The sequence below is a fragment of the Solanum tuberosum genome, unplaced genomic scaffold (genome assembly GCF_000226075.1).
Source record: "Solanum tuberosum cultivar DM 1-3 516 R44 unplaced genomic scaffold, SolTub_3.0 scf00118, whole genome shotgun sequence".
Taxonomy (NCBI): Eukaryota; Viridiplantae; Streptophyta; class Magnoliopsida; order Solanales; family Solanaceae; genus Solanum; species Solanum tuberosum.
The window spans coordinates 1153921-1167378 of record NW_006239043.1 but is presented as its reverse complement, the minus strand read 5'-3'; the positions used below and the strand labels follow the sequence as shown (position 1 = coordinate 1167378).

Genomic DNA, 13458 nt, shown 5'->3' with positions numbered 1-13458 from the left:
GAAATTTAGTTAAGATATCATTTTAAAAAAATCATGAATATTAATATAAGTATTGTTCAAGATGTAATTAAAGAAATTGATGATATTCTTTTCCATGAAAACTAACAATTCCATCTCTAACTGAATTGCGGCGAGGTTTTGAAAGAGAGTAAATCTAAGTCTAGATTAAAAGAGTTACGTTGAATCCTTATTGTTAGTAACGCATGTTAGGAATGATACGTCCTCTTAATCAAAATTATTAGAAATTGGTTGGAATTGAAATTAGTAATATATACATATTCGTGCATCATATTTGTGAAGCAACGTGCTTCCCTAGTCCTCAAGAAAATACATATAATTGTTGGTTTTTCGAATAAGAAGGACAAATACTTCAAACTAAAAAAAATAAAATAAAATATATTTTTTCTATTTCATGGGAGGATCAAGAAGAAAATCGTAAGAATTTAATGCATAACAATTATATTCATATTGATGCTAAATACAAGGGGGAAAAAAATGATAGTAAGAATTTAAACACATAACTAGATGACAAAAATCAAAGGCATAGCTATTACATAAAAGACTCTTATCAATAAACATACAATTATTATATGAAAAACTTTCATTCAAGTACTAACTAAAGTCTAAATATTAAGCGTTACATGAAAAATTCTCATTGATATCACTAAACTATATATGATCACTTTTATTTTTCTTGTCACATTACATGTGGAATGTAACTAATGGATACCTTCACCACTGCCTCAGCATGATAAGAACTATCACTACAACTCAATTTTTTGATTAGCCACCATAATCCCTTTTCTTTACCCTTATTAATACATCTAATATTATTTACATTCACTTTCTCATCATTAATTTTTCTTAATTGCAATTGAGAAAGTGATGAAACTTTATTATTACTACTTTGTCTTCTCTTGAGGTCTCTTAATTCCATCTCTGGTGAAAATGATCTTGATGTTCCAAATAATAACAAATACCATGATTTCAACCCCTTTTTATTACCTTGGGAAAATGTGATATAATCCCCTATTTTTCTCTTGTTTTTGAGCTTTTGGGGATTAATACCTTTGATAGGATTTTCTTGAGGAATGATTTTTCCACAAAAAAATATATCTTGATGATGGAAAAATTGATTCTTTATCAATTCTTGATTGAAAAACTCAAACAAACCTTCCTCTTGAGATGCTTCACTAGATATGTAGTTTTCCCATTCTTTAGCATTGCTATATATGGAGAGGTCACGAAAAGAAAGACAACTTTCTTCTTGATTTACGTTTATAAACTTACCGAATTCCATTTTTTTTCACTTCTGATGTAACAATTATAAGTACGCCTCTATTTAGGAGAAAAATTTAAGCTATGAAGAAATTAAGCTTTCACTTATATATTTGGTGAGGGAAAGAAGCTAATAAGATAGACACTTATATATATGGACATCTTGAGAGTTTAATTAGCAACAAGATTAGTAATTAATTAGTAACATTTTGTTTGATGATTATATTATTTATTTATTTGTCTTCTAGAAGAATGAAGCCTTGTTAGGGAAAAAGGGGGATTTTCTTTTTATTTTAATAACAACTAATCTAGAAGAGTAGGCAGAGAAAGCAAAATAGAATGATAAGACAATTGTTAGTGATTAATTAAAGTTTAATTATCAAGAGAGTTCACATTGAAGAATTATATAAAGTTATAGGAATATATAGTACAGAAAAAGATAAAACGACAAATTGAAGTACCTAATATACAACTTATCTTATTAAAAAGAAATTTATTTTCCTTCATATTATCAATTCTTTTTCCAAATTGAAATCTTTAGAAGAAGTCTATGAGATCATATGGATGTTTGTCTTTTGTTATATTATTTTCATATTCAATTTGATATTTTTATTCGAATAGAGGATCTAACAAAACAATCTCTCCATTTTTCCTAATATATGAGTAAAATTTATACTATATTTTATTTTTTTCAAATTTCACTTATAAAATTATACTAAATATATTATTATATAAATATATATATTAATGAATATATGAGTGCATTAGTAAATATCCATTAATTCATATCATAGTCGTCTTTAGGCGTGTTCACAAGTCAATTTGGGTCAATTATTAGTCAAAATCAGAACCAAATCAATTTAATTATCAAAACCAAATCAAATCAAATATAATATACATTTATCGGTTTAATTGTTATCGATTTTTAAAAATCTAAAATAAAATAAAGTACAACCCAAATAAAATTGATTTGATTCGATTTTTTCGTTTGGATCGATTTTTATCCAAATCGTGACCACCTTAAGGAATAAAAAACAAAAAGTATTTGTCATTAGTTAAAATGAAGAGTTAAGAATAAACAGAAAATTATGTGTTGTATATAGAAGACTAGCAATAAAATTTTAAAAAGAAAAAATTCGTAGCTTTAAATATTTGATTCATTTATCAAAATGTATTAAGATTTTAAAAGGCTACTTGATAAAAGAATATGAATACGAATATGAATATAAACATCATCAATTTTGTGTCAAAGTATGAATCAAGTTATCTTATGCATTTTCTATTACTTCAAATGACATTCATCGCAAACAACAATCATAAATAGATTATAATTATGAATAATATATTACTCTTATGATACTAATGAATATTTTTGAAAAATGTAAATATCATGTATATTCATATGACATGGAATTTATTTATGCTCAAAATCAGAAAAGATGTGTGGTACTCTAGACTACTATCAAGTCCTGTCTAATTAAAAAATAATATAACGCTTAACTTTCTGTTAGTCTTCTATCTTAATCTGCGCTCTTCTTATCCTCTTATCTAAAGCCATGAGCTCAATATATTAAAACCGAAATAACATAAATAGTCTCTTAACTATAGTAGTAGGTCTAAAATGGTGCTTTAACTATACACTTAACGGATTTAGTCATTTAACTGTTCAAAAACTTATCAGCTTAGGTCCCTTAACTATACATTTACCGGTTTTAGTCCCTTAACTATAAACTTACCGATTTTAGTCCTTTAAGTATTCAAAAACTTATCAAGTTTGGTTTTTGTCCATTTAAAAAAAAATACAAATAGCTTATGTTTATATTGACGGAATCCATGCCTCGAGAAATTAAATCCTTTAATAACTTTTTCTGTTGTTTCTCTCTCTCCGCTACTTTTTCTTCAAATTAACCTTATGCGAAGAACCTTAACCTAAATGATTTAAAATAAAATTCACAAGGAAAGAAAATATAAGTCACAGTTTTATTCAACAGAGGATAAAATGAAGCATATTGTTGGTACTAGTGACTTGAATATGCTAAACTTTATTATAAAAAGAAAAAAAATATTACCCGTTAAATCCAAAGTTTGTACTCCAACATCTTCCTTGAACGAAATTTATTTAATTTTTTAGAAATTGAAATTTATAAAATGGTAGATTTGCAATTTTTTTAATTTTTTTTTAAATATATCAATTTTATTAATCTATTCATTTTATTTTAAGTAAAGAAATTTGAGTAAATTAAATAAAATTCGCACTGATTAGCATATTCAAGTCATTAACAACAATTATATGCTTAATTTTATTCTCCATTGAATAAAATTAGGACTTATATCTTATTTCCTCTTTAATTTTATTTTGAACCGTTAACGTTATTATTCTTTTCATAAGAGTAGTTTGAAGAAAAAAGGACGGGGATAGAGAAACAACTTAAAAAATGGGTTAAAGATTTAATTTCACGAAGATTTCGGTTAATATAAACCTAAGTTATTTGTATTAAAAAATGGGCAAAGACCAAAGTGATAAGTTTTTGAATACTTAAAGGACTAAAATTGGTAAGTTTATAGTTAAGGGACTAAAATCGGTAAGTGTATAGTTAAGAGACTAAAGCTGATAAGTTTTTGAATAGTTAAAAGACTAAATCCGTTAAGTGTATAGTTAATTGACCATTTTAGACTTATTCCTATAGCTAAGGGACTATTTATGTCATTTTCTCTCCCATCAATCGCCTCTTTCTTGTACCTCTCCAACCTAATTCTACCTTTCCGCATTGGCGAAAGGGTCTGATGGACCCTATGAGTTTGTATTCTAGACCCTCTTACTTAATCCTTTGCCAACTGAACTCTTAAATTCAATTAAGATAAGACTTTCAAATCCCACCAATCATGTGTGCAATTCACTCTCCCTTACATAAATGACATGTCATATCCACATCACATATATTAATGTCATGTCATAATGCTACATCAGATATTATTAACCAAAAATGTTACTCCATAAAAGACAAAAATAATAAATTTTCTATTTAAAAATAAAATAAAATAGTTATATTTTTCAACTTTCCTTCACCTCCCTTAGCCCACAACCACCATTAGAGATCTCACCACCATCTTCATTTCCATAATTCCTTTCTTCTTCAAAAAAATGACAATAAAGCTCAAAAACCCACAAGGTGGGGTTTTTCTTGATTGGTAGCATTTGACTAATTAATATGAATTAATCACGTTTTCTTAATGTTGGATCTTGTGGCAAATTTTGAGGATCGAAGAAGGAGACCATGCACAGTCAAACCCATAGCTCAACACAGAAAAAAATCTATTTGTTCTCCTCTCATTTTCTCTTCATCGTCCATGCTCTAACCACTATGGAAGATCCATAGTAACCGGAGCAAAATCGACATTGACTGCCTTCTTGTTCAACTGAAACTTTCATTGACACCACTAAAACTCATTGAACACCTAATTATTAAATAGGTTTAGGGGACAGAGTGCGCGAAGATGTAGACGAAAACGACGTCACAAGGGACATTGAAAATTCATATCTTTTTTCTCATAACTCCAGAAGAAAAGGGAGAAGTTGTGAATCTCTTTTTTTTTTTCTTTTTGCAATGCATCAACAAATTACTAATCTTAAATCAATAACAATTCAGTATCCACTCTCTCAGCAAAATTGCAGTAAAACAAAGTACTAGTTACTAGAAAACATAAAGGTAAGTTCATCAGTAGACATATAAAGAAGAGAATTCAGATCTACGTTCTCTTCCTTGGCTGCCGATCGCAACATCAGCTTCAACTTCCACCATGGATTGGGGACGGATTAGGGCTTATGGAAGTGACAACGGCTAGGGCTCTGGGGACGATGACATAATGAGGGGTTGTTAACTTTAATTTGTTTTTCCTTTTTATTATTTAATTAATTTTCTAAAGCAAATTTATTGCTTTCACTCTCCTTTTAAAGTGTTGATACCACGCGCTGTATTGAGTCAGCAAAAAAAAAAATGCCACATAAGCTCGATCAATAGTCAGAGGGTTTTAACAGTTTAATTTTAATTGAATTTAAGGGTTTCGTTGACAAAAAATTAATTACAAGGGTCTAGAATATAAACGCATACAAGTACAAGAGTTTATCAAATCATTTTCATGTAACTTTTTTTTTCCCTTCAAATAATCATCATCATAAGTTATCTAGAAATTTATATAGTATTATTTTATGCGAGAAAAATGTAAAATAATAATAATAAATATATTAATTATAACACAAATAAAAATAATAATAAAATAAAATAAAATTAAAATGACAAAAAAGTCCCTCACACCCTCTTAGATTTTTTTCTTGAAAAATATCCATCAATAAAAACTTAAATAAAATAAAATTCATTACATTAATATTCTCATATTTACCAATTAAAAAAATGTAATTTCCTTTTAATCTAGTCTCTTGTTCATCTTCTATGGATTCTTGAAGGAAAAAAAGAGTCAGTTCGTTTACAGAGATCCCATTGAACTATAATACTTCACACGCAAGTAAAATTCGTTGAAAATCCAAAACCCAGAATCCAAAAAAAACTGTTCAAAATTCCTCTAAAAGTTGTGTAATCAGAGCTATGAGTGGAAACGAATTCAGGTTTTTCTTATCATGTGATATTAATCTTCCTGTTACTTACCGAATTGAGAAATTGGAAGGCAAATTGTTACCACCCAAGCTCTCTGATTCAGGTTCTTTCTGTTTTTTAACAACAAATTTCTGGGTTATTTTGTCTTATTGAGTTTATTCCCTTTTGTAGATTGTGTTTTGTTGGAAGATAGTTTGTGGGGTTTTGTTGTTGTTTGATAAATATGGTATTTGGGGTTGCTTGTAGACTATTATACCAGTTACCCTTGCTGGGATTTTGGACCCAAGTTTCATATTGTTTTAATTTTAGCTTCATGGGCCGTTAAAGCTGGGGTCTTGAGCTAAATGTTATTGTTGTTGATAAATATGGTGTCTGGGTTGGTTGCAGACTATTGTACCAGTTACCCTTGCTAGGATTTTAGACCCAAGTCTCATATTGTCTTAAATTTAGCTTCATGGGCTGTTAAAGCTCGGTTCTTGAGCTAAATGTTGTTGTTGTGGGGTTTATGGGTGTTTGTTGTTGTTTGATAAATATGGTATTTGGGGTTCTTCTAGACTACTATACCAGTTACCCTTGCTAGGATTTTAGACCCAAATCTCATATTGTCTTAATTTTAGCTTCATATACCGTTAAAGCTCGGTTCTTGAGCTAAATGTTGTTGTTATGGGTTTTTTGGAGTTTTGTTGTTGTAGATAAATATGGTATTTGGGTTCTTGTAGACTTCTATAAGTTACCTTGCTAGGATTTTAGACCTCAGTCTCATATTGTCTTAATTTTAGCTTCATGGGTCATTAAAGCTCCCTTGAGCTGAGGGTCTACCGGAAACGAACTCTGTACCTCCCACGGTGGGGAGGGGTAAGGCTTGCATACACTCTACCCTCCCTAGACCCCATTTGTGGGATTACACTGTGTTTGTTTTTGGTGGATATGTAAAGCTTGTTTCTTGAGCTATTATAGTACTGTGCTGAATAGGAAAAAAGAAGAGGAGTTGGGGATAGGTAGCTTGAATATAATGGACACCTTTTTCTTCACTGTCCTATTGCATCAGACATTTGGTGTATATTTTTTGCTATCTTTGGTCTAAGTTGGGTCATGCCACACAACATCAAGGATGCTTTTGAAAGCTGGTCTCTGTAGCTAGTTGACAACCCCATCATTAAAGTCTCGCAAATGATGCCCTCATGCATTTTGTGATTTGTTTGGACAGAGAGGAATCACAGATCTTTTGATGGGCTATCAACTCCTATTTCTCTCCTTAAAGCTAGATGTCTTTTCTGGTTATTTAGTTGGCTGAATTTTACTCCTACCAACTGCCCTGTAAATCTTTTGGACTTTGTCAGCTCTTCAGTTTTTGCCTAGCTTTTTATTTAGTTTGTATAGCTGGCTTTTGTCCTCTGAGCTCACTCTTTTGTACAATTTCCATCTTCTTGATGCTTTTAATGATATCATCTTATTTCATCAAACAAAATTAAAAATAAAAAAATAAAAAAATATCTTCATGGATTGTTAAGGCTCAGTTCTTGAGCTAAACTTATAGTACTATGCTGAATAAGAAAGGAAGAAGAGCATTTGGGGAATAAGTAGCTTGATTCTTCCTTCAAGCTATTGGGGTTTATGGTTTTTTCTATTGTTGATAAATATGGTATCCAGTTGTAGACTGTACCAGGTTCCTTGTAGCTGTGCCTCCAAGAATTTAGGGAGTTCTGAAGAAATAATGGAACTAAGTATTTTGCAGTAATAAGATTTTAGATCCTAGTCTTATGTTGTCTTAATTTTAGCTTCATGGGTCGTTAAAGCTGGGGGTCTTGAGCTAAATGTTATTGTTGTTGATAAATATGGTGTCTGGGTTGGTTGTAGACTATTATACCAGTTACCCTTGCTAGGATTTTAGACCCAAGTCTCTTATTGTCTTAAATTTAGATTCATGGGCCATTAAAGCTCGGTTCTTGAGCTAAATGTTGTTGTTGTGGGGTTTATTGGGTGTTTGTTGTTGTTTGATAAATATGGTATTTGGGGTTCTTGTAGACTATTATACCAGTTACCCTTGCTAGGATTTTAGACCCAAATCTCATATTGTCTTAATTTTAGCTTCATGGACCGTTAAAGCTTGGTTCTTGAGCTAAATGTTGTTGATATGGGTTTTTTGGAGTTTTGTTGTTGTAGATAAATATGGTATTTGGGGTTCTTGTAGACTATTCTATCAGTGACCTTGCTAGCATTTTAGACCTCAGTCTCATATTGTCTTAATTTTAGCTTCATGGGTCGTTAAAGTTCCCTTGAGCTGAGGGTCTACCGGAAACGACCTCTCTACCTCCTAAGGTGGGGAGGGGTAAGGTTTGCATACACTCTACCCTCCCTAGATCCCACTTGTGGGATTACACTGTGTTTGTTGTTGTTGGATAGATAAAGCTTGGTTCTTGAGCTAAATAATAGTACTGCACTGAATAAGAAAAGAAGAAGAGCAGTTGGGGAATAGGTAGCTTGAATCTAAAGGACACCTTTTTCTTCAATGCCCTATTGCATCAGACATTTGGTGTATGTTTTTTTCTATCTTTGGTCTAAGTTGGGTCATGCCACACAACATCAAGGATCCTTTTTTAAAGCTGGTCTCTGTAGCTAGTTGACAACCCCATCAGTGAAGTCTGGCAAATGATGCCCTCATGCATTTTGTGATTTGTTTGGACTGAGAGGAATCATAGATCTTTTGATGGGCTATCAACTCCTATTTCTCTCCTTAAAGCTAGATGTCTTTTCTGGTTATTTAATTGGCTGAATTTTACTCCTACCAACTGCCCTGTAAATCTTTTGGACTTTGTCAGCTCTTTAGTTTTTGCCTAGCTTTTTGTTTAGTTTGTATAGCTGGTTTTTGTCCTCATCTCAATCTTTTGTACAATCTCCATCTTCTTGTTGCTTTTAATGATATCATCTTACTTCATCAATCAGAATTAAAAATAAAAAAATAAAAATTATCTTCATGGATTGTTAAGGCTCAGTTCTTGAGCTACACTATAGTACTGTGCTGAATAAGAAAGGAAGAAGAGCATTTGGGGAATAAGTAGCTTGATTATTCCTTCAAGCCATTGGGGTTTATGGTTTTTTCTATTGTTGATAAATATGGTATCCAGTTGTAGACTGTACCAGGTACCTTGTAGCTGTGCCTCCAAGAATTTAGGGAAATTTGAAGAAATAATGGAACTAAGCTTTTTGCAGTAATAAGATTTTAGACCCTAGTCTCATATTGTCTTTATTTTATCTTCATGGATCATTAAAGTCCAGTTCTTGAGCTAAATTGTAGTACTATGTTGAATTAAGAAAAGAAGAAGAGCATTTGGGGAATAGGTTAGCAGTTAGCCTGATTATTTCTCAAGCCCATTGGGGTTTATGGGTTTCTCTGTTGTTGATAAATATGGTATCTGGGCTGTTTGTGGACTATTCTATCAGTTACCTTGCTAGGATTTTAGACCCGAGTCTCATATTGTCTTAATTTTAGCTTCATGGATCGTTAAAGCTCGATTCTTGAGCTAAATTGTAGTACTGTGCTGAATAAAGAAACAAAGAAGAGCATTTGGGGAATAGGTAGCTTGACTATTCCCTAAAGCCATAGGGGTTTATGGGTTTTTGTTGTTGTCGATAAATATGGTATCTGGGCTGCTTGTAGAATATTATACCAGTTACCTTGTTAGGATTTTAGACCCGAGTCTCATACTGTCTTAATTTTAGCTTCATGGATGTTAAGGCTCAGTCCTTGAGCTAAATTATAGTACTGTGCTGAATAAGAAAAGAAGAAGAGCATTTGGGGAATAGGTAGCTTGATTATTCCCTCAAGCCATTGGGGTTTATGGGTTCTTTTGGTTGTTGATAGATATGATATCGTGGCTGCTTGTAGACTATTCTACCAGGTACCTTGTAACTTGTGCCTCCAAGAATTTATGCAGATGTGAAGAAACAATGTACTACTACCTAACTTTTTCAATACTATGGTTTTAGAACCTAGTCTCCTATTGTCTTAATTTCAGCTTCACGGATCGTTAACGCTCGGGTCTTGAGCTAAATTGTAGTACTACACTAGCCAATTTTCCTTAAGCCAAAAATATCATTGTTAAATCTGGATTTTAGAAAAAGGGAACCTGGGTTGACAGTGTTGTTGGTTATCATAGTTGTTTGACCTCTGAATTTACAGTTTTTGTTTTCTCTTAATTGTGTAGATAATGTTGATTCTACAACGGAGGAGAGAAAGGCAGAGCTGTATGTGGAGAGTACTTTATATATAGATGGTGCTCCCTTTGGACTTCCCATGAGAACAAGGTTTCTTTTATGACAACATATTTGGAAATTTCTAATTTAACTACAGTGGAAATTGGATGTAAAAGAGCAGTATTTCTGAATCTAAGTTTCTAACTTTTTGTACGAGTAATTTAATTGAGAATCTTTCTGTGTGCAGGCTGGAAACAGGAGCTCCATCGTTTTGCTGGAATGAACTTATTACTTTGAGTACAAAGTATAGAGACTTGACTGCGAACTCACAGTTGTCATTTACAGTGAGTCGAGAATGTTATCATCATCTTCCTTTCAGCTATAATGATGCCTTACTATTTGTTACAAGTTCTTTAATCCAACATTCAATGATCTGTTGTTGTTTTTAGGAACCATCTAATATTTGTCTCTTAACTTTGTTTCATGACTGTAGTGTTGTGCAGATTTGTTTGCTTGGGAAAGCACTGCTTTACCTACATGAACTTGTTATGTCCTGTCTGCACGAATACCTCATGTTTCTTCGCTTTACCTACATGAACATGTTATGCCTTGTCTGCACGAATACCTCATGTTTCTTTCTTGAATTGCGTCAAATAGGAACACCAACTTTACTAAATTTTAGATTGAATAAATTTCAACATTCGGATTTGTTTGGGTGTTAGCCTTTTTTATCAAGATTTCTTTGGTTGTTATCCGGTGTCCACACATTTGCCTAATAGTTCTTTCTTATTCAACTGCATTAGATTGATTTGGTTAACTTACATTGTTTTTTTCGCCTAAAGGTTTGGGATGTTTCTTGCGGAAAGGGTGGAGGATTGATTGGTGGGGCTACCATCCATCTCTTCAACATGAAAAAACAGTTGAAGACAGGGAAGCATAAGCTTAGGCTTTGGCCAGGCAAAGAGGCAGATGGATCTATTAATACAACAACACCTGGAAAGGTTTCTTTTGATCTTTAGCTTAACAGTATGGTTTCCATTTATTGTTCTCAAGAGACTTGGTGAGGAAATTTTTCTACGTACTCAACATGGTTGGCTTCCATTAGGTCCCAAGGGAGGAACGCGGGGAGTTGGAGCGTTTGGAGAAGCTGGTTAATAAGTATGAGAGAGGACAGATTCAACGAGTTGATTGGCTGGACCGCCTTGCATTTAAAGCAATGGACAAAATTAAGGAGTCTGAAAATAGTCGAAATGGAAGTTCTCATTTGTATGTGGTTGTTGATTTTTGCAGTTTTGAACATCGAGTTGTTTTCCAGGTATCTCTTTATTAGTATGTGGTGATATTTTTGTTTTTACTTTATTTTTTAAGAAGCTCTTCTACGATTTAATTTTAATGCTTTCTACATCATTCTCACTCTACGGCTCATGATTTACCAGCTAATCATCCTATTTGTACATCACAATTTTTTTTGGATTTCCAACCTTCCTCCTTTTGTCTCACTGTTATTAAAGAAGATTTTGTACAGCTTATTTCTCCCTTGAACTTCCTTGTTTATGCAGAGAACAAAAGATGAGAATACTTAGCCACTAAGAGATAAAAATTAAGCAAAAAAACAGTTAATGACCATAGTAGGTAATCTTTAACGCTGTCCCTTTAATGACATCCGATAAATTTGGACTAAATCCTAAGGAAAATGGGAAAATGAGAGAAAGAAAATCAGCAGGATCACAATGTAAGGACATTTTGACAGTGTACGTTTACTAGGTATCTTACCTGGTTATCACCAAACTATACTTACCAATTAATTTCTGGTTAGAAGTGTTCAAGTACATTTCTAGCCTAATATCTGGTGCCACAAGTATTCATTAATTTCTTTTTTAGTAATACTCTTGACAATCAACAAAGTGTTATATCATAGTACTCGAAAGATCAAGTGCCACATGTTGATTATATTGCTTTATTGTGCAGGAATCAGGAGCAAACTTCTTATTACCGTCTCCTATTGCTTCAACAAACGAACTGGTTACTGTCTATGATCCAGAAGTGGGAAAAATAAATCCTTCTGAACACAAACAACTAAAGCTTGCTAGGAGCTTAAACCGTGGCATCATTGACCGAGATCTTAAACCAAGTATTACAGAAAGAAAGTAAGCTGCAAAACCAATATCTACCATTTTCAAACAATCAATCAACTATGTCTCACAATTTGGAGTCAGCTATATATGAATCCTCTGTATTTATTCCATTCCTATAACCTTTTTGCTTAAACTCTGTGTTTCCTTTTCTAGCCCATTGGTATCTTTCTCCACCATTGTTGGGAGCATCGTCTCAGTTAAGTCCAGAATAGTGGATATTCGATGGTACCTTATGTAGTTAAATACTCTAAATCATATCTTTGAGCAACCAAAGAACCTTGATTTTCTTATTCTAACCACCCCATTTTAGAAGCAAGATTCTTCTTCCAAGTTCCAATCTCTTTTCCATGTTTCCTCTCTAGTTTCTTCTACTGTGCTTATTTGTGTAGCATTTTCAGAATTCAGTAACTTTATCTTGAGGTCTTCTGTCATTACAATTTTATTAAATGTGTAATTTTTCTTGTTGATGCCTTGGATCTTTTTATTGTTTCTCTATATTCAGATTCTATGTTTCTTTTCTTTTTGTGTTTTTTCTTTTTCTTTTTTATTTAGAATCTGTATTCCCTTGTTGGAATGTAACCAGTTGTGTATTACATGGTTATTAGGTCAATACAAAGAATTTTGAAGTACCCTCCTACAAGAAATTTGAGTGGTGACGAGAGGCAGATGCTTTGGAAATTCCGTTTCTCATTGATGTTAGAGAAACGGGCTCTCACTAAATTTCTCCGATGTGTCGAGTGGAGTGATGTCCAGGTACAAAACAGGGCCGCTATCTGTTGTAATTCATCTTTCTCTGCTTTCTGAACCCAGTAGCTGAAGCTGCTGAACAAAATAATCCTTAATAATACCAGCCCAATAAAATATAAAAGGAAAGAAGAAAAGAAAGATCAAGTAGTAATAGAATTTTATTTTTCCTGCTTCTTGTTTCTATGTACCTTACTGTGAGAAATATATGGGAAAAATATTATTGAATTGTGTATCTAAATAGTTACATTGAGACCCTATTTATGTCTACATTGGAATCCTTTTCCAACTAGGATTCCTATTCTTATTCCTATTCCTATTCCTATTCTAAGTAGGAAATACTTATTTCTATTCTAACACTCCCCCTCAAGCTGGTGCATACAAATCATATGTACCTAGCTTGTTACAGATGTAATTAATACGAGGACATGTGAGGGACTTGGTGAAGATATCTGCAAGCTGATCATTTGACTTCACAAATTTCGTAACAATATCTC

The 13458-nt window shown here is 32.5% G+C and overlaps 1 protein-coding gene across 1 annotated transcript in view; it reads left to right on the top strand.

Annotated features, from left to right (window-relative positions):
- Positions 1–5693: 5693 nt before the first annotated feature.
- LOC102588478 (phosphatidylinositol 3-kinase, root isoform) overlaps positions 5694–13458 on the top strand; it is an 18316-nt gene continuing 10551 nt past the window's right edge. Inside the window, exons 1-7 of the mRNA XM_006350162.2 lie at positions 5694–5991; positions 10094–10193; positions 10330–10426; positions 10925–11083; positions 11188–11397; positions 12051–12229; positions 12823–12970. Of these exons, the coding sequence (XP_006350224.1) occupies positions 5880–5991; positions 10094–10193; positions 10330–10426; positions 10925–11083; positions 11188–11397; positions 12051–12229; positions 12823–12970 (1005 nt within the window). The 5' untranslated portion in view covers positions 5694–5879. The remainder of the gene's footprint in view (positions 5992–10093; positions 10194–10329; positions 10427–10924; positions 11084–11187; positions 11398–12050; positions 12230–12822; positions 12971–13458) is intronic.